This window comes from Pristiophorus japonicus, chromosome 20, assembly GCF_044704955.1.
Source record: "Pristiophorus japonicus isolate sPriJap1 chromosome 20, sPriJap1.hap1, whole genome shotgun sequence".
Taxonomy (NCBI): Eukaryota; Metazoa; Chordata; class Chondrichthyes; family Pristiophoridae; genus Pristiophorus; species Pristiophorus japonicus.
In genome coordinates, this window is record NC_091996.1 from 3,487,509 (window position 1) to 3,511,111 (window position 23,603).

At 53.2% G+C, this 23,603-nt stretch overlaps 1 protein-coding gene across 4 annotated transcripts in view; it reads left to right on the forward strand.

Annotated features, from left to right (window-relative positions):
• The window catches only part of card9 (caspase recruitment domain family, member 9), a 41,686-nt gene that overhangs the window by 8,091 nt on the left and 9,992 nt on the right, over nucleotides 1-23,603 (forward strand). For 3 of the 4 annotated variants that reach the window (XM_070863654.1, XM_070863656.1, XM_070863655.1), the window contains exons 6-10: nucleotides 12,735-12,878; nucleotides 16,171-16,296; nucleotides 19,431-19,622; nucleotides 20,246-20,287; nucleotides 21,346-21,391. In XM_070863654.1, the coding sequence (XP_070719755.1) occupies nucleotides 12,735-12,878; nucleotides 16,171-16,296; nucleotides 19,431-19,622; nucleotides 20,246-20,287; nucleotides 21,346-21,391 (550 nt within the window). The remainder of the gene's footprint in view (nucleotides 1-12,734; nucleotides 12,879-16,170; nucleotides 16,297-19,430; nucleotides 19,623-20,245; nucleotides 20,288-21,345; nucleotides 21,392-23,603) is intronic. The other variant, XM_070863657.1, reaches the window with a different exon arrangement.

The window sequence follows — 23,603 nt, forward strand, 5'->3', positions numbered from 1 at the left end:
TGTCATCCTGGTTTTCATATCTCCATGGCCTTGCCCCTCCCTTTCTCTGCAATCTCCTCCGCCCAGATCTCTGCGCTCCTCTAATTATGGCCTCTTTAGCATCCCCTGATTTTCATCGCTCCACCATTGGCGGCCGTGCCTTCAGCTGCCTGGGCCCCGAGCTCTGGAATTCCCTCCCTCAACCTCTCCGCTTCTCTCTCCTTCAAGACGCTCCTTAAAACCCACCTCTTTGACTAAGCTTTTAGTCACCTGCCCCAATATATCTTTACGTGGCTTGGTGTCAAATTCTATGGTCTAGCTGTTGACGCTCCTGTGAAACACCTTGGGACATTTTATATCTTTAAAGGCGCTGTATAAATGCAAGTTGTTTTTGTTGCTGCTGCGTGGATTCAGAGAGCGACTGTCAGAGGCGGTGGGTGTCATAGCTGAGCCCGGTCCTGGTCTCACCCAGGATCCACATCGCGGCCAGAGGCACTGGATGAAGACCCGGTTGATTTTGTCGCCCCATAGCCCTGTGGGAAATGAATAGCTGCCCAGTTGAGCCCAGCATGGGCCAGGAATGGTAGCACAGTGGTTATGTCACTAGATTAGTGTCATGTATGTAACCTTCATGTAACTGTAACCTCTATGTAACAACACTGTACATTCTATACACCTAAGCAATGCACACCTTGACCACAGGGGGTGAACTTATGGGAGACACTCCTCACCTGGTCATCCAGGTATATAAAGGGAGATCCCACGCAGGGTCATCACTTCTTGATCCTGTGAATAAAGGTTCGGGTCACAGAGTGACCGTGTCTCCAGTATGTGCCTCGAGTTGATTTACAGTAGTTTACAGTAGAGTGTAAGGATACAACATTTGGCGACGAGAAACGGGAATCAACGACTCATGAGAATGGCCACCGGTAGCACAGAGGAACGGTACTGTGTTGGTGAGGACTGAGACGATTTCGTTGATAGGCTCCAGCAGAGCTTTGTCACGAAGGACTGGCTGGGAGATGCAGCGGCTGACAAGCGAAGGGCTCATCTACGGACCAGCTGTGGACCTAAGACGTACGCGCTAATGAAAGACCTGCTCGCACCCGAGAAGCCGGTGGACAAAACCTTTGAGGAGCTCAGCAAACTGATCGGTGAGCACCTCAAACAGGCGAGCAGTGTACACATGGCCCAACACCGATTCTACACACACCGACGTCGGGAAGGACAGAGCATACCGGACTTCGTTGTGGACCTTCGCCGCTTGGCCAGCCTCTGTAAGTTCACAGACGCCTGCAGGGGGGAGATGTCACGGGATTTCTTTATTGAGGGCATTGGTCATGCCGGGATTTTCAGAAAGCTAATTGAGACCAAGGACTTGACCTTGGAAGCAACGGCGTTGATGGCTCAAACCTTCATGGCGGGGGAGGAGGAAACCAAGATAATATACGCACGCAACTCTGCTTCCAACGTGGCAATGGAGCAGGGAGTTAACATGGTAAACGCGACTCAGAACCCCGCAGGCAGGCAAGGGCAATTCGACACCACCCAGGCAGTAACAGACTCTAGAGTGGGTCCTCAACAGAGACAATGGCAGGTTGAACGGACAGTTACGCCATCACGATGGACAATGCGTCCCGGGATGGGGCCATTGACACCCACTAACAGAGTGCCCAAGCGTAATCAAAGAGACAATCAGAGAGGAATGCCTGGTAACAGCCCTTTTGTTCACAACAATCTCAGCTCATGCTGGAGGTGCAGGGGCAGACATGCTGTGAAAACCTGCAGGTTTCAACAATTTATCTGCAGAAGTTGTAACTTGAGTGGACATTTAGCCTGGATGTGCAGGAAGCCCGCAGCGAGGCTGGTTTACGAAGCGGATGAACCACAAGAGGGGTCTGCAAGGCAGGGGGATGCCTGGGACACAGCAATGGACGCTGAAGTTCAGCGGGTCCAGGTGGCAAACATCCACAGCTCATACACAAGAACGCCACCTATGATGATGAGCTTACTGTTAAACGGTATCCTGGTACACATGGAGCTGGACACAGGAGCCAGCCAGTCACTTATGAGTGTCCAACAATTCGAGAAACTATGGCCACTCAGAGCTAGCAGACCCAAACTAGAACACATTGACACGCAATTACAGACATACACCAAAGAGATCATCCCAGTGCTAGGCAGTGCAATGTTGGTGGTCACACATAATGGATCAGAGAACCGGCTGCCACTCTGGATTGTCCCAGGAAATGGTCCTGCGCTTTTGGGGAGGAGCTGGCTAGCCGAGATGAACTGGAAATGGGGGGGATGTGCACGCCATTTCAACTATGGAGCGAAGTTCATGCTCACAGGTCCTACAAAAGTTTGAGTCACTATTTCAACCTGGTGTCGGGACTTTCAAAGGTACCAAAGTAGTGCTACGCATCACCCCGGACGCCACACCAGTGCACCACAAAGCCAGAGCTGTGCCGTATGTGATGCGGGAGAAAATTGAGAGTGAGTTGGACAGGTTGCTAAGAGAGGGCATAATTTCGCCCGTTGAATTCAGCGACTGGGCAAGCCCCATCGTCCCTGTTCTTAAAGCGGATGGCTTGGTCAGGATCTGTGGCGACTACAAGGCCACTGTCAACCGAGTGTCACTACAAGACCATTACCCGCTTCCGAGAGCGGAGGATCTTTTTGCCACGTTGACAGGCGGCAAGCTGTTCACCAAGTTGGACCTCACTTCAGCCGACATGACCCAGGAACTGGCTGAAGTATCCAAGCTACTGACCACCATCACCACGCACAAGGTGCCTACAACAGGTGTCCGTTTGGCATTCGATCAGCGGCCGCCATCATTCAAAGGAACATGGAAAGCCTGCTCAAATCCATCCCTGGAACAATCGTATTTCAGGACGACATCCTCATCACGGGTCGAGACACCGAGGAACACCTCCACAACCTGGAGGAGGTGCTACGCCGACTGGACCGGGTAGGCCTGCGACTAAAGAAGTCCAAGTGTGTGTTTTTGGCCCCAGAGGTCGAGTTTTTGGGCAGGAGGGTTGCCGCAGACGGGATCCGGCCCACCGAATCCAAAACGGAGGCAATTCGTCGGGTGCCCAGGCCCGGCAACACATCGGAGTTGCGTTCATTTCTGGGACTCTTGAACTATTTCGGGAACTTTCTGCCGAACTTAAGCACATTGTTGGAGCCGCTACACATGCTCCTGTGTAAGGGTTGCGATTGGTTTTGGGGGTACTGTCAGGAACGGGCTTTCAATCGGGCGTGGAACCTGCTTTGTTCTAATAAGCTGTTGGCCCTGTACAACCCCTGTAAGAAATTGGTTTTGACATGTGATGCATCATCCTATGGGGTTGGGTGCGTGTTGCAGCAGAGTAATGATGAGGGCCAACTCCAACCTGTGGCTTATGCTTCCAGGTCGCTCGCCCAAGCAGAACGGGGATATGGGATGGTTGAAAAGGAGGCACTCGCATGTGTCTACAGAGTGAAAAAGATGCACCTGTACCTTTTTGGCAGAAGGTTCGAGTTAGAAACGGACCACAAGCCGTTAACAATTTATCAATGCCAATGTGTCAGCTCGCATACAGCGATGGGCTCTCACGCTGGCTGCGTATGATTACACCATACGGCACCGGCCAGGCACCGAAAATTGCGCTGACGCGCTCAGCAGGCTTCCACTGGCCACCACTGAGGGGGCAGCGGAGCAAAGCGCTGAGATGGTCATGGCTGTCGATGCTTTCGACAGCGCAGGCTCCCCCATCACAGCCCGCCAGATCAAAATCTGGACCAACAGAGATCCCCTCCTATCCCTGATTAAGAAATGTGTCCTGACTGGGGATTGGGCGCCCACACACGGAGCATGCCCCGAGGAGGTCAGACCATTTCACAGACGGCTGGATGAACTCTCCATCCAAGCCGACTGCCTACTATGGGGCAGCCGGGTAGTTATGCCCCAGAAGGGAAGGGAAGCATTCATCAGGGAACTCCACAGCGAGCACCCGGGCATCGTGCTGATGAAGGCCATTGCCCGGTCACATGTTTGGTGGCTGGGAATTGATGCAGCCCTGGAACACTCTGTTTGCAGGTGCCCAACGTGTGCCCAGCTGGGCAATGCCCCCAGGGAGGCCCCACTCAGCCCGTGGCCCTGGCCCACCAGGCCATGGTCATGTATTCGCGTAGACTACGCGGGCCTGTTCATGGGAAAAATGTTCCTCCTTGTTGTTGATGCATACTCGAAATGGATCGGGTGCATCATATTGAATTCGTGCACAACATCCACCAGTGTGAAGAATCTGCGTGCGGTCTTTGCGACCCACGGCTTGCCGGACATCCTGGTTAGCGACAACGGCCCGTGTTTCACGAGCTATGAATTCCGGGAGTTCATGTCGGGTAATGACATCAAACATGTCAGGACAGCACCGTTCAAGCCGGCCTCCAATGGCCAGGCGGAACGTGCGGTCCAAATCATAAAACAGGGCATGCTCCGGATTCAAGGGCCCTCCCTACAATGCCGCCTATCGCGCCTCCTGCTGGCCTATAGGTCCCGACCGCACTCGCTCACGGGAGTCCCGCCCGCGGAACTACTCATGAAACGTACATTTAAAACTCGGCTGTCCCTCATTCATCCAGTCCTGTCAGACATTGTTGAGGGCAGGCGCCAGTCCCAAAATGAGTGCCACAACCGTAACTCAAAGGGGAGATGTATAGAAATCGATTTGTTCTTAATCACGCTTTGGGGCCCAAGTGGCTCGAGGGTACTGTGATTGGTAAAGAGGGGAATAGGGTCATCGTGGTCAGCCTTAACAATGGACAGATATGTCGCAAGCATCTGGACCAAGTAAAAAAAAGGTTCAGCATGGACACGGAGGAACCTGAGGAAGATCATGAGATGTTACCCACACCACCGCCAGTGAACAAGCAACAAGAACATTCAGCAGCATGCACAGTCCCTGCGGTCAGCCCGGACAGGCCGGAATCACCACAGGGGACAGACACACATACCAAGGCTCAACAACCAGAGCCCCAACTGCGGCGCTCCACGAGAGAGCGTCGACCGCCTGAAAGACTCAATCTTTGACCCAAAGACGTTGGGGGGAGGTGATGTCATGTATGTAACCTTCATGTCACTGTACACCTAAGAAATGCACACCTTGACCACAGGGGGCGAACTTGTGGGAGACACTCCTCACCTGGTCACCCAGGTATATAAAGGGAGGTCCCACGCAGGGTCATCACTCCTTGGTCCTGGGAATAAAGGTTCAGGTCACAGAGTGACCTTGTCTGCAGAATGTGCCTCGTGTTGATTTACAATAGAGTGTAAGGACACAACAATTAGTAAACCAGAGGCCTGGACTAACGTGAGTTCAAATCCCACCACGGCAGCTGGAGAATTTAAATTCAGTTAATTAAATAAATTGGAATAAAGCTAGTGTTAGTAGTGGTGACTGTGATTGTCACCAAAAACCCATGTGGTTCACAAATGTCCTTCAGGGGAGGAAATGTGCCGCCCTTACCCGGTCTGGCCTATATGTGACTCCAAACCCCACAGCAATGTGGTTGACTCTTAACTGCCCCTCTGAAATGGCAGCTCAGCACTGCCTTCTCGAGGGCAATAAACGCTGGACCTTGCTGGCAACGCCCACATCCCAGGAACAAATACATTCAAAAAAAGGAATGGAGTGTGCCTGCTCTCCGGTTGCTCTGAGCCACGCCGAGTTGGGATAATTACCCGCTGAACCTCTTGAACCTTCCTGAAGTGATGAGGGCCGGTGACATTATTGGAGTTAATGAGGTGTGAAGGAGGATCGCCTGCTCTGGGGACATGACTGGAGGAAATGGCAGCTTGGTTTCTGATGCAGGGAAACCTGTAAATTACAGATACCTTGGAGTCTGGCACCAGCTGTCCTTTAGGTACTCATTTTCAAAATGACCATTCAGAACATAGGAATTGGGAGCAGGAGTCGGCCATTCGGCCCCTCGAGTCTGCTCCGCCATTCAATAAGATCATGGCTGATCATCGGCCTCAACTCCACTTTCCTCCCCGATCCCCATATCCCTCGATTACCCCAAAGTCCAAAAATCTATTGATCTCCATCTTGAATATACTCAACGACCCAAGCTCTCTGGGGTACAGAATTCCAAAGATTCACCACCTCTGAGTGAAGAAATTACTCCTTGTCTCAGTCCTAAATGGCCAACCCCTGATCCCGAGACTGTGCCCCCTGGATCTAGACTCTCCAATCAGGGGGGAACAACCTCTCAGCATCTACCCTGTCAATCCCCCTCAGAATCTTGTAGGTTTCTGTTGTGTATGTATAGCAAGTATATACCCTGTACACTCAATGTACAGTTACATAAGACTACTGAATGTACCTTCACACTGTATACACTATGCCTGTACCACCAGAGGGTGCAACTGGTGGAGACCTAGAGGTCACCTGTACACTACAGGTAACCAGATATAAAACGGAGCTCACCATACTGTACCCTCGCTCAGGAGCTGTAATAAATGGACTAAGGTCACCACTGTTCAAGTACAATACCTTGCCTCGTGGAGTCATTACTAGAGTGCTTACAGGCACAATAACTGGCGACGAGATTACGATTTTCCACGCGAAAATGGCTAACCTTGGCACGTTTCAACAGTTCGCCGATGGGGAAGTTGGGAGGCCTTTGTGAAAAGGCTCGAACACTTTTTCATTGCGAACGACCTGTTGGGAGACAACTCGACCTCGCTGGCTGATAAACGCAGAGCTATCCTGCTCAGCAGTTGTGGGCCCACTGTCTACGGTCTCGTCAGGGTGTTGCTAGCCCCAGAGAAGACAACAACCAAAACATATGAGGAGCTCGTAAAGATGATACAGGAACAGCTCAAACCTAAAGAGAGCATCCTCACAGCCAGACACCGGTTCAACACCCACCGGCGGCCCAAGGCCAATAAATCGCAAAATATGCTGCAGACCTGAGACGATTGGCTGCACCGTGTGATTTTTGGCGACCACCTCACCGAAGCACTGAGGGACATCCTCGTTATCGGAATCGGCCACAAGGGCCTCCTCCACAGGCTGCTCTCTGCGGACACCACGGTCACCCTGCAGAAGACGATTAACGTGAGCCAAGCGTTCATGGTCTCGGCCTGCGATTCCAAGCGGATGGCTCACCCCCAGGACTCTAACCCGGCAAGTACTGTGAACCAACTGGTGCCTTTCAGAGGCAGGACTGCTGCAAGCGGTCTCTCTCAGGGGAGAGAGAACAGAACCCCGAGTCCCACAACCCTGAGTCCACCACATGGGGCCAACCGGCCAACCCCATGCTGGGGCTGTGGAGGGAATCACAGGGCCCACCAGTGCCGCTACAAAGACTATACATGCAAATGTAACATAAAAGGCGACTTCCAGCGAATGTGCAAGAGAACTTGTACTCACCGAGTCGATGAAGAGTTGGCTGATTATCCGGACTCCAGCGACGATGAAGCGAGAGTCCATGAGACAGCTCAGCCCCACGATGAGGTGTACGGAGTGTTTACCTGCTCCACAGAGAGTTCCCCGTTGAAAATGGAAGTTGAGATCAACGATGTTCCAGTCTCGATGGAGGTCGGCACAGGGGCGAGCCAATCGCTGATGAATCAGGCGGCCTTTGAGAAACTCTGGGACAATCCAATCGAACGACCTAAACTGATCGCGATCCAGGTGAAGCTGCTCACCCACACAAACCACACCATCCCAGTCGTTGGCAGCGTGGACATCCAGGTGTCCCATGGTGGTGCGATGCGCCAGTTACCTTTGTGGATTGTTGCTGGTGATGGTCCAGTGCTGCTGGGAGGAAGATGGAGGAAACAAATCCAAATCTGTTGGAGCTGGGAAAACCTCCAGCCTCCGGCGATCGACGTCCTCCGCGGCCCCGAAGTTGGATCCAGCAGAACACCTGAAAAACCAGCCGCTCAGCTCGACTGTGTGGGGACGACACACACCACTCAACCCAACAGCGAGATGATCCAGCCCAAACGACCCGACCTCACCTGCCAGGCTCCAGCGGCAGGACTCCGCAGGAAGAAAATCGGTGCAGAAGGCAACTTCCCGGCTTCCGTGGCAGAACTTGGGGAGAAAAGGATCACCACAGCCTACCTCGTGGAGAGAAAGAAGATGGTGCCCACACCACGAGGTGAAGCGCCTGAAGCAAAGATGGCGGTGACCAGACCGCGAGGGGCAGCGTTGATGGAGCAACACGTGATGCCGAGCAGCGAACAGGATTGGGGTAAAGATTGCAAGGCCCTCTTAAAGGAGACCAGCAACACATCACAATTAAAGGGACAGTTCCACTCTTTGTACTGTGATGCCGGTGATACATATGAAAAATATGTAAAGGCAACTAACCGTGTCGAGTCGGGAGATAGTGGTCGGAGCCAATGTATTATAACAGTAAATGATGAAATGATGTGCGATGCCGAGTTCTACATGTCCGCCGACAAAACCAAAGGCAACCTCCTGTTGGAAGCACCCAGGTCCAGCGGGCTACCCGATCATGTAGCCTGTGCCTCCGGGACCAATGTGATGTCCCAGGGAGCGTAGCCACACACAGCGGGAGCATACCAGCTGCCGGGCCAGCAATCAGCAGACGGCAAAGGCACCACTACCCGTACCCTGCCCCTGATCGGCTCGACCTCTCTGGCCACCAGGGCCAGCACCAGGAGCAAGAGGCTGGCACCCTCCAGTCCTCCCGACGGGACCTGGGATGACCAGTCCCCCACTATCACTGAAGAGCAGCAGGGAGCCCTCAAAGGAGGACAGGGAGGCCACACATTCCTGTGGCCCTGCCCACCACTAGGCAACGGCAAAGGCCCTGGGACTGAGCCAGGGGAGTGATCCGAACCCACCCAGCTGGCAGGGGGCACAGTACCGCCATCAGACAACGTGGACACAGTCCGGTCACTCTGGAACTAGCGTCCTCACCCACCTGCACCTACACCCCAGGGGCAAGACTGTGATACCACGGATGTACCTTACCTGTAATATGTACTTGTTCCACTACTGCAGAACCCAAACAGTGATGTCATTAATTCTATGGGTTTTTTTGGTCTTTTTTTTTTCTGTACATGTATGCACATGAAGGTGTTGAGCCACACACATGGTCTATGTATGGTGGGGGGAGGGGGATGGATGTATGTAGCCATGGACACATATGGATCACACCCAGAACCCACTCAACCCCCCACTGCAACCTCCAACCATCCACTGCTGACCATTTCCCAATGTTGTGGCAATAACGACTTGGGGGTCAACAGGGAGAGAGCCAGGCCAAATCATAGACAAGGTGCAAGGGCTTTGAGCACTCAAGTCTAGGGCCAGAGTACACAGTGCAAAGGCCATTGGTACAAGACTTAGGGGAGAGTGATGTGTATGTATAATATAAGTATACTCCCTGTACACTCAATGTACAGTTACATAAGACTACTGGATGCACCTTCACACTGTATACACTATGCCTGTACCACCAGAGGGTGCAACTGGTGGAGACCTAGGGGTCACCTGTACACGACAGGTAACCAGGTATAAAAGGGAGCTTACCTTACTGTGCCCTCGCTCAGGAGCTGCAATAAATGGACTAAGGTCACCACAGTTCAAGTACAATACCTTACCTCGTGGAGTCATTACTAGAGTGCTCACAGACACAATAGTTTCAACGAGATCACCGCTAATTCTTCTAAACTCCAGAGACTGGCAACCCAGTCAAACTATCTCTCTCTGTATGCACTGTAAAACATTTCAGTAGAATGGGGGGGAGTTCTTCACCCAGAGATAGAGCGGTTCCTCTGGCACTATGCACACTGGGTAAAGAGCTGCCCATTTCACACAAGGCCATTTCTTGCACAAAACCCACTGCCGCTCCGCACTGACCGGCGTAAACCGACCTCACGGGAATCTGGGAGCAGAAAGCAAGTAAGTTGCAAGGGGAAGTATCAGTGATCCCGACTTGGTGACAGTGACGATCTTATAACAACAACTTGTATTTATATAGCACCTTTAACATAGTGAAATGTCCCAGGGTGCTTCACAGGAGGATTATGAGATAAAAAATTTGACACTGAGCCACATAAGTAGAAATTAGCGCAGGTGACCAAAAGCTTGATCAAAGAGGTCGGTTTTAAGGAGCGTCTTAAAGGAGGAGAAAGAGGTAGAGAGGCGGAGAGGTTTAAGGAGGGAGTTCCAGAGCTTGGAGCCCAGGCAGCAGAAGGCACGGCCAGCAATGGTGGAGCGATTATAATCAGGGATGCTCAGAAGGGCAGAATTAGAGGAGTACTGACATCGTGGGGGGTGTAGAGCTGGAGGAGATTACAGAGATAGGGAGGGGCGAGGGCCACGGAGGGATTTTAAAATAAGGATGAGAATTTTGAAATTGAGGCATTGCTTAACTGGAAGCCAATGTAGGTCAGTGAGCACAGGGGGTGATGGGTGAGCGGGACTTGGTGTGAGTTAGGACACGGGGCAGTGAGCACAGGGGGTGATGGGTGAGCGGGACTTGGTGCGAGTTAGGACACGGGGTCAGTGAGCACAGGGGGTGATGGGTGAGTGGGACTTGGTGCGAGTTAGGACACGGGGGCAGTGAGCACAGGGGGTGATGGGTGAGTGGGACTTGGTGCGAGTTAGGACACGGGGCAGTGAGCACAGGGGGTGATGGGTGAGTGGGACTGGGTGCGAGTTAGGACACGGGGGCAGTGAGCACAGGGAGTGATGGGTGAGTGGGACTGGGTGTGAGTTAGGACACGGGGCAGTGAGCACAGGGGATGATGGGTGAGCGGGACTCGGTGCGAGTTAGGACACGGGGCAGTGAGCACAGGGGATGATGGGTGAGCGGGACTCGGTGCGAGTTAGGACACGGGTCAGTGAGCACAGGGGGTGATGGGTGAGTGGGACTGGGTGTGAGTTAGGACACGGGGCAGTGAGCACAGGGGTGATGGGTGAGTGGGACTCGATGCGAGTTAGGACACGGGGCCGTGAGCACAGGGGGTGATGGGTGAGTGGGACTCGGTGCGAGTTAGGACACGGGGCAGTGAGCACAGGGGGTGATGGGTGAGTGGGACTGGGTGTGAGTTAGGACACGGGTCAGTGAGCACAGGGGGTGATGGGTGATCGGGACTTGGTGCATGTTAGGACACGGGGCAGTGAGCACAGGGGGTGATGGGTGAGTGGGACTCGATGCGAGTTAGGACACGGGGCCGTGAGCACAGGGGGTGATGGGTGAGTGGGACTCGGTGCGAGTTAGGACACGGGGCAGTGAGCACAGGGGGTGACGGGTGAGTGGGACTTGGTGCGAGTTAGGACACGGGCAGCCGGGTTTTGGAACACCTCTAGTTTATGTCGGGTAGAATGTGGGAGGCCAACCAGGAGTGCGTTGGAATAGTCAAGTCTAGAGGTAACAAAGGCATGTTTCAGCAGCGGATGAGCTGAGGAATGGGTGGAGACTGGCTTTACAGAGGTGGAGATAGGTGGTCTTCGTTATGCTGCGGATATGCAGTCGAAAGACCATTTCTGGGTCAAATATGGCACCAATGACAGACAGGTAAAGACCATCTGGTCTATCGAGCCTGTCCCACACAATTGCGATACCTTGTGTATCACAACATATACACTCCGCCCCACCCGAAATCATGTGATCTCTTGGGAGAGGCAAAAACAGATAAAAAACCCAGGCCAATTTGGGAAAAGAAAATCTGTGAAATTCCTCTCCAACCCATCTAGGCGATCGAAACTCGTCCAGGAGATCACTCTGGCCTTGAATTCCCTGCAGTACCTGCCTTCTGTAAGAGGTGATCTCCGCCGCAGTCAGAAACAAATCCAGTTTTCGTTTGAAGGAATTCAGCGAGTCTGCATCCACCACATGGAACGGCAGCTTGTTCCAGAGGTCTACTATTCTCTGGGAAAAGAACTACTTCCTGACGTCTAACCTAGATCTAGCCTTATACAACTTAAATTTGTGAAACCCTGGTCCTGCTTAACCTATTTAATTGCAATAAACTGTCAGCTAGAACACCGTCTATTCCCTTCATAAACCTCAATCAGATCCCCCTTAGTCTACGCTGTTCTAAGATATAGAGTCCCAACTCTTTTAGCCTAGCCTATTAACTAAGATGCTTTAGACTTGGAATTAGTCCAGTAGTCCTCTTCTGCACCCTTTCCAGAGCCTCAATATCACCCACCCTGTGAGGAGATCAAAACTGGATACAGTATTCCAAGTGCAGCCTGACTAAGGTCTTGTACAAGGACAAAAACGTACGACCCGTCTTATACTCAATTGTCCTATGGATACACCCCAACACCCTATTTGCTCACGCTATCACTGCACGAGATTGCTCGTGTACCTTTAAGGATGTAGGCGCTAGAATGCCCAAATCTCTTTCTATCTCCACCAGCTTTAATGCCTTTCCCTGGAAGGTGTACGAATGTTGAGCATTTGCCCTGATACAGCAGCTTTGCAACGGGCTGTGTCCCTGTGTTTTAAGTTGTAAAAGGTGCGTTGTGGTTTCAGAGTGCCTCTTGTATATTTTCCGCGTTAGTTATTTGGTTTTCTCAATAAGTGTCTGTTTTTTGGGAGTGTCCGTTTAAATACTGGTTTCACAGTACTTCCATGTAATCAGTTGCTCTATAATTAACTCCACTTGGACCTGCTTAACCTGTGCATTGTAACTAGGAGGCAGGAGCAAACCGCGGTACCCGTCGAGCTAATCTGCCTTTGTTCGATTGTCACACAAACTAAAGGTTGACAAAGTTGACAAAAATAGGATCTACATCCAGATTCTGGAAGATGGTCGGAGGACAGCACTGGAGGAACACCAAGAGTTTGTCAACAGCATTTACAATCTACGCAGAGAGCTTCGGGATGTCGAGGAGCTACGGGATCAGGCAGGCACTTATTCGTTTTGTTCTTCATTCTGGGGATGTGGGCGTCGCTGGCAAGGCCGGCATTTATTGCTGTAATATATGCCCCTGTGAGTATGCACACAGGTTTGTAGAGCTGTTGAGTTGGGAGTGGCTTAGCCAGTCACGTGATGTTCACAAGACTCAATAAAACCCCAGCCAGTTGGGTTCGGGGGATCCACGATGGGGCAGGTGGTTGTGAGCCTGGTGGATGAACCAGTAATGTGTGGTGTGATTGTTAAACCTTTGCTAATAGACCAACTAGTTCTTAATAGCAATGTGTTGCCATGAATTGTTAAGCAAAGAGCCCATGAAGCAAAAACATTACAATTGCCCGCCCCCAGTTGCCCTGAGAGGTGGTGGTGAGCCGCCGCCTTGATACAAACTGAGTGACCACCTCAGAGGGCGGTTGAGAATGAAGCACGTTGGTGTGGGACTGGAGTCACCTATAGGGCCAGGCCCGGTAAGGATGGCAGGATTCCTTCCCCCAGTACTGCACTGGGAGCGATAGCCTGGATTATGGGCTCAAGTCTCTGGAGTGGGGGCTCGTACCCACAACTCACTGAGACACGGTTGACCCCGGCCTCAGACACACAGGTTAACGCAGTCATTGGGCTGATGCTTCTGGAAGTTGGAAATTATTTTTTATTCGCCAAGAGCATTCACAGAGGTCCCACCGTGCGCGGCAGTTTGAAAAAAAAACGTATTTATATAACAAAAGCGCTCTCCAGTGGGGGAGCTTTATGGATAGGCTCATTGGTCAGTGTGGGCCGTGAACTCATTCAGCTGGTCCTTGCTTCAGTCTCGGGCCTGCGCTGAGCTAACCAGACTGCCTGAATCGTCCTGGGGTGGACATCCATAGACATGGGGTAAACTGACGACACCCCCCATCTCTCACCCCTCCACTCCCTCGGTGTTGTCAGATTGAGTGTCCGACACCCAGCCTTGAATCAGCCACAATTTCCTCCAGCTAAACGTTGGGAAGACCGAAGCCATTGTCTTTAGTCCCCTGCCACAAACTGTTCCCTCGCCCCCTCGCCTGACTCCATCCCCCCCTCCCCGGTTACTGTCCGAGGCCCAAGCAGACGGTTTGCAACCTTTGACCCTGAGCTGTGCTCCTGATCACATCTCCTCTCCATCCCCCAAGGCCGCCTACTTCCGCCTCAGTTGAAGCCCTCATCCGTGCCTTTGTTACCTCTAGACTCGACTATTCCAATGCTCTCCTGACCGGCCTCCCCCCTTGCAGCCTCCGTAAACCTCAGCTCCTCCAAATCTCTGTCGACCCACCACCCCCTGTGCTCGCTGACCTACATTGGCTCCCAGTCTGGCAACATCTCAAAATTAACATTCCTCATCCTTGTGTTTAAATCCCTCCGTGGCCTCATCCCTCCCTATCTCTGTAATCTCCTCCAGCCAATAACCTCCCCCGAGATCTCTGCGCTCCTCTAATTCTGGCCTCTTGAGCATCCCCCATTTCCATCGCTCCACCACTGGTGCCCGTGCCTTCTGCTGCCTGGGCCCCAAGCTCCAGAATTCCCTCCCTAAACCTCTCCGCCTCTCTCTCTCTCTCTCCTCTTTAGAAACCGCATTAAAAAAAACATCGAGCGGTGATCTCATTGAAACATGAGATTCTGAGGGGGATCGACAGGGGAGATGCTGAGAGGGTGGTTCCCCCCGGGCAGGAGAGTCTAGAACCAGGGGGGCACAGTCTCCAGATAAGGGGTTGGCCATTTAAGACTGAGATGAGGAGGAATTTTCTCTCTCAGAGGGTTGTGAATCTTTGGAAATCTCAGCCCCAGAGGGCTGTGGATGCCTAGTCTCTGAATATATTCAAGGCTGAGATCGATAGATTTTTGGACTCTCGGGCAATCAAAGGATATAGAGAGCGGGCGGGAAAGTGGAGTTGAGGTCGATGATCAGCCGTGATCTTATTGAATGGCTCGAGGGGCCGAATGGCCGACTCCTGCTCCGATTTCTTATGTTCTTAACAACTTGTATTTACATAGTGCCTTTATTGTCCACCTCACTGACCAAACTTTTCATCGCCCTCGATGTATGGACGCCCATTGTATGATTACGGCTCTGTGAAAGAGTTTGGGGGACATCTGTTCCATGTTGAAAACGTTATAGAAATGCAAGTTATTTATGAGATGGCAACAATTGGGCTCAGTGCCCCTGGGTTGAGGGAGGGGAAGCGGTTTGCTCCGCGGGGAGTGGACTGGGAGAGGGATAATCAGCCAGTGTCCCTCCTCCCGATAACTGTTCCCTCCGTCTGTCCGGAGCGGGATAGGACAGATCCCGGAGCTCTGGCTGAGGTCCCACCTCCCCATTCCAGGTGAATAATTGTAAGCCCCCCCCCCCTCCCCCACACAGGGCTGCCCTGGCTCACAGCAGGGGTGGTTTCCCCAGGGCTCAGTCCCACAGCAGAACCATTGCGCCTTCCTAATTCTCACTGGCATTTAGCTCCCTCTTGTAGAATGTGGGAGAATGTGAGGTTTTCCACTTTGGTAGGAAGAATAAAAAAGCTAATTATTATTTAAATGGGGAGCGATTACAAATTGCAGCAGTACAGAGAGTTAGTATGCAGGTACAGCAAGTGATCAGGAAGACAAATGGAATGTTGGCCTTTATTGCCGGGGGGATAGAGTATAAAAGCAGAGAAGTCCTGCTACAACTGTACAGGGTATTGGTGAGGCCACACCTGGAGTACTGCGTACAGTTTTGGTCTCCGTATTTAAGGAGGGATATACTTGCACTGGAGGCTGTTCAGAGAAAGTTCACTAGGTTCATTCCTGAGATGAAGGAGTTGTCTTATGAAGATAGGTTGAGTAGGTTGGGTCTATACTCATTGGAGGTCAGAAGAATGAGAGGCGATCTTATCGAAACATATAAGATTCTGAGGGGGCTTGACAGGGTAGATGCAGAGAGAATGTTTCCCCTCCTGGGAGAATCTAGAACTAGGGGCATAGTTTCAGAATAAGGGGCCGCCCATTTCAAATGGAATTGAGGAAGAATGTTTTCTCTGAGGGTTATAAATCTGTGGAATTCTCTGCCCCAGAGAGCTGTGGAGGCTGGGTCATTGAATATATTTAAGGCGGAGAGAGACAGATTTTTGAGCGATAAGGGAGTGAAGGGTTATGGGGAGCGGGCGGGGAAGTGGAGCTGAGGATCAGATCAGATCGACCATTACCTCATTGAATGGCGGAGCGGGTTCGAGGGGCCAAATGGCCGACTCCTGCTCCTATTTCTTATGTTCTTGTGTTGTTTTCTTGTGCAGTACCTGGAGGAGAAGGAGGTGTTTGAGCTTCAGTGTGTCACACTGCGGAAGGACTCCCAGATGTACAAGGATCGCATTGAGGCCATCTTGGTACAAATGCAGGAGGTGGCAACAGAAAGGGATCAGGTGACCAGAAAAAAAGACATTGAATTTTGAACCGTGACACTTGTTCGAATCATCTCGCTCGGTAACTAAGAGGCAGGGTAGCTGTCGGGAAATAACACGCGCGACCCCTGTGGTTATCGCGCTGTGGTGTAACAGTCACAGTGACTCACTGCTGCAGAGAAACATGGGACCAGGCCTTCAATCCTCTGCAAGCACAGTCCGACCCATGTCAGGAAAGGCTGTATCTGTCCTGGGATCGTGTAGGGACTCTGTATCTAACCCCCTGTACCTGCCCTGGGAGTGTTTGATGGGACAGTGTAGAGGGAGCTTTACTCTGTATCTAACCCCCTGTACCTGCCCTGGGAGTGTTTGATGGGACAGTGTAGAGGGAGCTTTACTCGGTATCTAACCCCGTGTACCTGCCCTGGGAGTGTTTGATGGGACAGTGTAGAGGGAGCTTTACTCTGTATCTAACCCGTGCTGTACCTGCCCTGGGAGTGTTTGATGGGACAGTGTAGAGGGAGCTTTACTCGGTATCTAACCCCGTGCTGTACCTGCCCTGGGAGTGTTTGATGGGACAGTGTAGAGGGAGCTTTACTCTGTATCTAACCCCCTGTACCTGCCCTGGGTGTGTTTGATGGGACAGTGTAGAGGGAGCTTTACTCTGTATCTAACCGTGGCTGTACCTGCCCTGGGAGTGTTTGATGGGACAGTGTAGAGGGAGCTTTACTCTGTATCTAACCCCGTGCTGTTCCTGCCCTGGGAGTGTTTGATGGGACAGTGTAGAGGGAGCTTTACTCTGTATCTAACCCCCTGTACCTGCCCTGGGAGTGTTTGATGGGACAGTGTAGAGGGAGCTTTACTCGGTATCTAACCCCCTGTACCTGCCCTGGGAGTGTTTGATGGGACAGTGTAGAGGGAGCTTTACTCTGTATCTAACCCCCTGTACCTGCCCTGGGAGTGTTTGATGGGACAGTGTAGAGGGAGCTTTACTCTGTATCTAACCCCGTGTACCTGCCCTGGGAGTGTTTGATGGGACAGTGTAGAGGGAGCTTTACTCTGTATCTAACCCGTGCTGTACCTGCCCTGGAAGTGTTTGATGGGACAGTGTAGAGGGAGCTTTACTCGGTATCTAACCCCGTGCTGTACCTGCCCTGGGAGTGTTTGATGGGACAGTGTAGAGGGAGCTTTACTCTGTATCTAACCCCCTGTACCTGCCCTGGGTGTGTTTGATGGGACAGTGTAGAGGGAGCTTTACTCTGTATCTAACCGTGGCTGTACCTGCCCTGGGAGTGTTTGATGGGACAGTGTAGAGGGAGCTTTACTCTGTATCTAACCCCGTGCTGTACCTGCCCTGGGAGTGTTTGATGGGACAGTGTAGAGGGAGCTTTACTCTGTATCTAACCCGTGCTGTACCTGCCCTGGGAATGTTTGATGGGACAGTGTAGAGGGAGCTTTACTCTGTATCTAACCCCGTGCTGTTCCTGTCCTGGGAGTGTTTGATGGGACAGTGTAGAGGGAGCTTTACTCTGTATCTAACCCCGTGCTGTACCTGCCCTGGGAGTGTTTGATGGGACAGTGTAGAGGGAGCTTTACTCTGTATCTAACCCCGTGCTGTACCTGCCCTGGGAGTGTTTGATGGGACCGTGTAGAGGGAGCTTTACTCTGTATCTAACCCCCTGTACCTGCCCTGGGAGTGTTTGATGGGACAGTGTAGAGGGAGCTTTACTCTGTATCTAACCCCCTGTACCTGCCCTGGGAGTGTTTGATGGGACAGTGTAGAGGGAGCTTTACTCGGTATCTAACCCCGTGTACCTGCCCTGGGAGTGTTTGATGGGACAGTGTAGAGGGAGCTTTACTCTGTATCTAACCCGTGCTGTACCTGCCCTGGGAGTGTTTGATGGGACAGTGTAGAGGGAGCTTTACTCGGTATCTAACCCCGTGCTGTACCTGCCCTGGGAGTGTTTGATGGGACAGTGTAGAGGGAGCTTTACTCTGTATCTAACCCCCTGTACCTGCCCTGGGTGTGTTTGATGGGACAGTGTAGAGGGAGCTTTACTCTGTATCTAACCGTGGCTGTACCTGCCCTGGGAGTGTTTGATGGGACAGTGTAGAGGGAGCTTTACTCTGTATCTAACCCCGTGCTGTTCCTGCCCTGGGAGTGTTTGATGGGACAGTGTAGAGGGAGCTTTACTCTGTATCTAACCCCCTGTACCTGCCCTGGGAGTGTTTGATGGGACAGTGTAGAGGGAGCTTTACTCGGTATCTAACCCCCTGTACCTGCCCTGGGAGTGTTTGATGGGACAGTGTAGAGGGAGCTTTACTCTGTATCTAACCCCCTGTACCTGCCCTGGGAGTGTTTGATGGGACAGTGTAGAGGGAGCTTTACTCTGTATCTAACCCCGTGTACCTGCCCTGGGAGTGTTTGATGGGACAGTGTAGAGGGAGCTTTACTCTGTATCTAACCCGTGCTGTACCTGCCCTGGGAGTGTTTGATGGGACAGTGTAGAGGGAGCTTTACTCGGTATCTAACCCCGTGCTGTACCTGCCCTGGGAGTGTTTGATGGGACAGTGTAGAGGGAGCTTTACTCTGTATCTAACCCCCTGTACCTGCCCTGGGTGTGTTTGATGGGACAGTGTAGAGGGAGCTTTACTCTGTATCTAACCGTGGCTGTACCTGCCCTGGGAGTGTTTGATGGGACAGTGTAGAGGGAGCTTTACTCTGTATCTAACCCCGTGCTGTACCTGCCCTGGGAGTGTTTGATGGGACAGTGTAGAGGGAGCTTTACTCTGTATCTAACCCCGTGCTGTACCTGCCCTGGGAGTGTTTGATGGGACCGTGTAGAGGGAGCTTTACTCTGTATCTAACCCCCTGTACCTGCCCTGGGAGTGTTTGATGGGACAGTGCAGAGGGAGCTTTACTCGGTATCTAACCCCGTGTACCTGCCCTGGGAGTGTTTGATGGGACAGTGTAGAGGGAGCTTTACTCTGTATCTAACCCCGTGCTGTACCTGCCCTGGGAGTGTTTGATGGGACAGTGTAGAGGGAGCTTTACTCTGTATCTAACCCCCTGTACCTGCCCTGGGAGTGTTTGATGGGACAGTGTAGAGGGGGCTGTACTCTGTATCTAACCCGTGCTGTACACTGGTCCACAGGCTCTGAAGATGCGGGAAGACCTGCACAAGTTGCACTCACAGACGCTGCAGCAGAAGGATGAGTACCGGAAGCTAATCCGCGAGCAGGGCGAGAGGGCTGACCAGCTGCACATCCAACTCTTCCGGCTCGAGGAGCAACTCCTGAATCTGCAGGCCAAACTCAATCGGGTCGGACAGTCGGCCTATAGCTCGGTAACAGCCCGCGGCTCACACATTCCGTCTGGGGTCAGTCGGGGTACAGCCTGGGACATCGGGGGTCAGTCTGGCTTCTGTCTGGGGTCAGTTTGAGGTGTCTGGGTTCAGTCTGGGGTGTCTGGGTCAGTCTCGTGTCAGCCTGGGGTGTCTGGGGTCAGTCTGGGTTGTCTGGGGTCAATGTGGCTTCTGTCTGGGGTCAGTCTGACGTGTCTGGGTTCAGTCAGGGGTCAGTCTGGGGTCAGTCTGGGGTCAGTCTGTCTTCTGTCTGGGTTCAGTCGGGGGTCAGTCTGGCTTCTGTCTGGGGTCAGTCTGAGGTGTCTGGGTTCAGTCAGGGGTCAGTCTGGGGTCAGTCTGGCTTCTGTCTAGGGTCAGTCTGATGTGTCTGGGTTCAGTCTGGGGTCAGTCGGGGGTCAGTCTGGCTTCTGTCTGGGTTCAGTCTGGGGTCAGTCGGGGGTCAGTCTGGCTTCTGTCTGGGGTCAGTCTGAGGTGTCTGGGTTTAGTCTGGGGTCAGTCGCGGGTCAGTCTGACGTGTCTGGGGTCAGTCTGAGGTGTCTGGGGTCAGTCTGGGGTCAGTCGGGGGTCAGTCTGGGTTTCACACGATCTTTCTTGCTTTGTTTTAGACTTCAGACTTCGATGAGACATCACCGCGAGCTTCACAGGATGTGAGTCTCTCACTACTGTTCCTTCATTGCCCGGCGCAGAAATCGTGCAGCTTTTGTGTTGCTGCCTGCGGACCAAGTCTGTCTGTGTGTGTCCTCACAACACCCCTCCCCCCCCACCCCGTTACCCCTCACCCGTCTGTCCCCTCCACCCTGCTCCCCCGCCCCCACCTGACCCCCCCGCCCTGCTCCCCCGCCCCCACCTGACCTCCCGCGCCCTGCTCCCCCGCCCCCACCCATCGCCTCCCCCTCCCCCCTGCCCTCCCCCCCTGCCCCCACCCATCGCCTCCCCCTCCCCCCGCCCCGTTACCCCTAATCCCACCCATCGCCTCCCCCTCCCCCCCGCCCCCGCCCTCACCCATCGCCTCCCCCTCCCCCCTGCCCTCCCCCCTGCCCCCACCCATCGCCTCCCCCTCCCCCCGCCCCGTTACCCCTAACCCCAGCCATCGCCTCCCCCTCCCCCTTGCCCGCCCCCACCCATCACCTCCCCCTCCCCCCCGCCCTGCTGCCCCTAACCCCACCCGTCACCTTCCCCCGCCCCACTGTCCCCCCCCCGAGGGTGCTGACTGTAATTGAGGGGCAGCTCACGGGCACATGCTGCCCCCTGGTGCCCATCCTTCATTCGTGAGCCCAGACGGTGCGTTACAGCATGATATTCAACTGTTGAGTGCTTCACAGCCCATCCGAGTCTGGTTCCCATCTTCACACTCACACGCTCACACATACATGCACACGCTATCAAACTCATGCGCACACGCAGTCACACACGCACACACCTACACCCGTGTGCATTTTCCAGTGGCGGGCGGGTGGGGCATTAGCGATTAAGATCAGGAATCCTGTTGCCCTCTCTCTCACCCCGCGGTACTGAGACTAACTCTCGTGCCTCCACTGCCCCCCGATGTGGGGTTCGCAAACAGCACAGACCCTGGGACCCTCTGGCCCTATGCCTCAGGACCATGCATTCAGCCTCGGTGCTAATATCTAGTTGTACAGTCAGACCCGAGGCCGAGCACGCTGACAGACAGGTACTTACCCTGACACCCTCTCTCTTTCACCAGATCACCGCGACAGGACTCCAGGATCAAGATCAGGGATCTGCAGTTCGTGAGTTACATCAGTAATTCTTCATTTTTATAAAGAATTTAATGCAGTTTCAGCCGCGGCCCAGTGGACAGCACTCTCGCCTCGGAGTCACAACGTTATGGGTTCAAATCTCACTCCAGAAATGTAGCACCGAAATCCAGGCTGACACTCCCAGTGCAATACTGAGGGAGCGCCGCACTGTCGGAGGGGCAGTACTGAGGGAGCGCCGCACTGTCGGAGGGGTAGTACTGAGGGAGCGCCGCACTGTCGGAGGGGCAGTACTGAGGGAGCGCCGCACTGTCGGAGGGGTAGTACTGAGGGAGCGCCGCACTGTCGGAGGGGCAGTACTGAGGGAGAGCCGCACTGTCGGAGGGGTAGTACTGAGGGAGCGCTGCACTGTCGGAGGGGCAGTACTGAGGGAGCGCTGCACTGTCGGAGGGGCAGTACTGAGGGAGCGCCGCACTGTCGGAGGGGTAGTACTGAGGGAGAGCCGCACTGTCGGAGGGGCAGTACTGAGGGAGCGCCGCTTTGTCGGAGGGGCAGTACTGAGGGAGCGCCGCACTGTCGGAGGGACAATACTGAGGGAGTGCCGCACTGTCGGAGGGGCAGTACTGAGGGAGTGCAGCACTGTCGGAGGGGCAGTACTGAGGGAGCACTGCACTGTCGGAGGGGCAGTAGTGAGGGAGTGCTGCACTGTCGGAGGGGCAGTACTGAGGGAGCGGCGCACTGTCGGAGGGGCAGTACTGAGGGAGCACTGCACTGTCGGAGGGGCAGTAGTGAGGGAGCGCCGCACTGTCGGAGGGGCAGTAGTGAGGGAGCGCCGCACTGTCGGAGGATCATGTTTCGGATAAGACGTTAAACGAGTCTGATCTCTCAGGTGGATTTTAAAGATCCCATGGCACTATTTCGAAGAAGAGCAGGGGAGTTATCCCCGGTATTCTGACCAATATTTATCCCTTAATCAACATCACTAAAACTGATTATCTGGTTATTATCACATTGCTGTTTGTGGGAGCTTGCTGTGCGCAAATTGGCTGCCGCGTTTCCCACATTCCAACTCAAACAGTGCTTAATTGGCTGTAAAGTGCTTTGGGATGTGCTGAGGTGGTGAAAGGCGCTATATCAATGCAAGTCTTTTCTTTGAATGATTAGCTTTGTGGGATTTTCCCTTTGTCCGCTGACTCTCACCGCGGTACTGGTCCGCTGTTCACTACCATCCCATGTGAGGCTCAGCCGTCGTCGCCAGGGAGCTGCTCCACTGTGGGGGCATCGCTGCAAAGCACATTTCATTCAGGGGCGGAACCTCGGACTCGTGAGCAGAACTGCAGTGAGGGAAGTCTACAACTGCCCCGGTGTCTCTGCACCCACCCCCTCCCCGCTCCCTCACCCGTGGTCAGGAGACGTTAAACCTGCTGTCTCTGAGCCTGATCATCACCCAGCCATCTGTGCTGGAAAGTGTGGATCCTGAGCGAGGGCGGATTGAGCTGTGGGCCGTTCTGCCCCCGCCACGGTTGAATATCCCGTGGATTCGCAGCGTCCATGCTCGCGCACACACAGAGTGGGCGGTGTAATGTATTTGCTTCATGGGTTCTTTGCTGACGTCAGTAGTGGGGAAAATGTTGGAATCAATCATTAAGGATGAAATAGCAGCGCATTTGGAAAGCAGTGACAGGATCGGTCCAAGTCAGCATGGATTTATGAAAGGGAAATCTGCTTGACAAATCTTCTGGAATTCTTTTGGGGATATAACGAGCAGAGTGGACAAGGGAGAACCAGTGGATGTGGTGTATTTGGACTTTCAAAAGGCTTTTGACAAGGTCCCACACAAGAGATTGGTGTGCAAAATTAAAGCACATGGTATTGGGGGTAATGTACTGACGTGGATAGAGAACTGGTTGGCAGACAGGAAGCAGAGAGTTGGGATAAACGGGTCCTTTTCAGAATGGCAGGCAGTGACTAGTGGGGGCCGCAGGGCTCAGTGCTGGGACCCCAGCTCTTTACAATATACATTAATGATTTAGATGAAGGAATTGAGGGTAATATCTCCAAGTTTGCAGATGACACTAAACTGGGTGGTGGTGTGAGCTGTGAGGGGGACGCTAAGAGGCTGCAGGGTGACTTGGATAGGTTAGGTGAGTGGGCAAATACATGGCAGATGCAGTATAATGTGGATAAATGTGAGGTTATCCATTTTGGTGGCAAAAACATGAAGGCAGAATATTATCTGAATGGC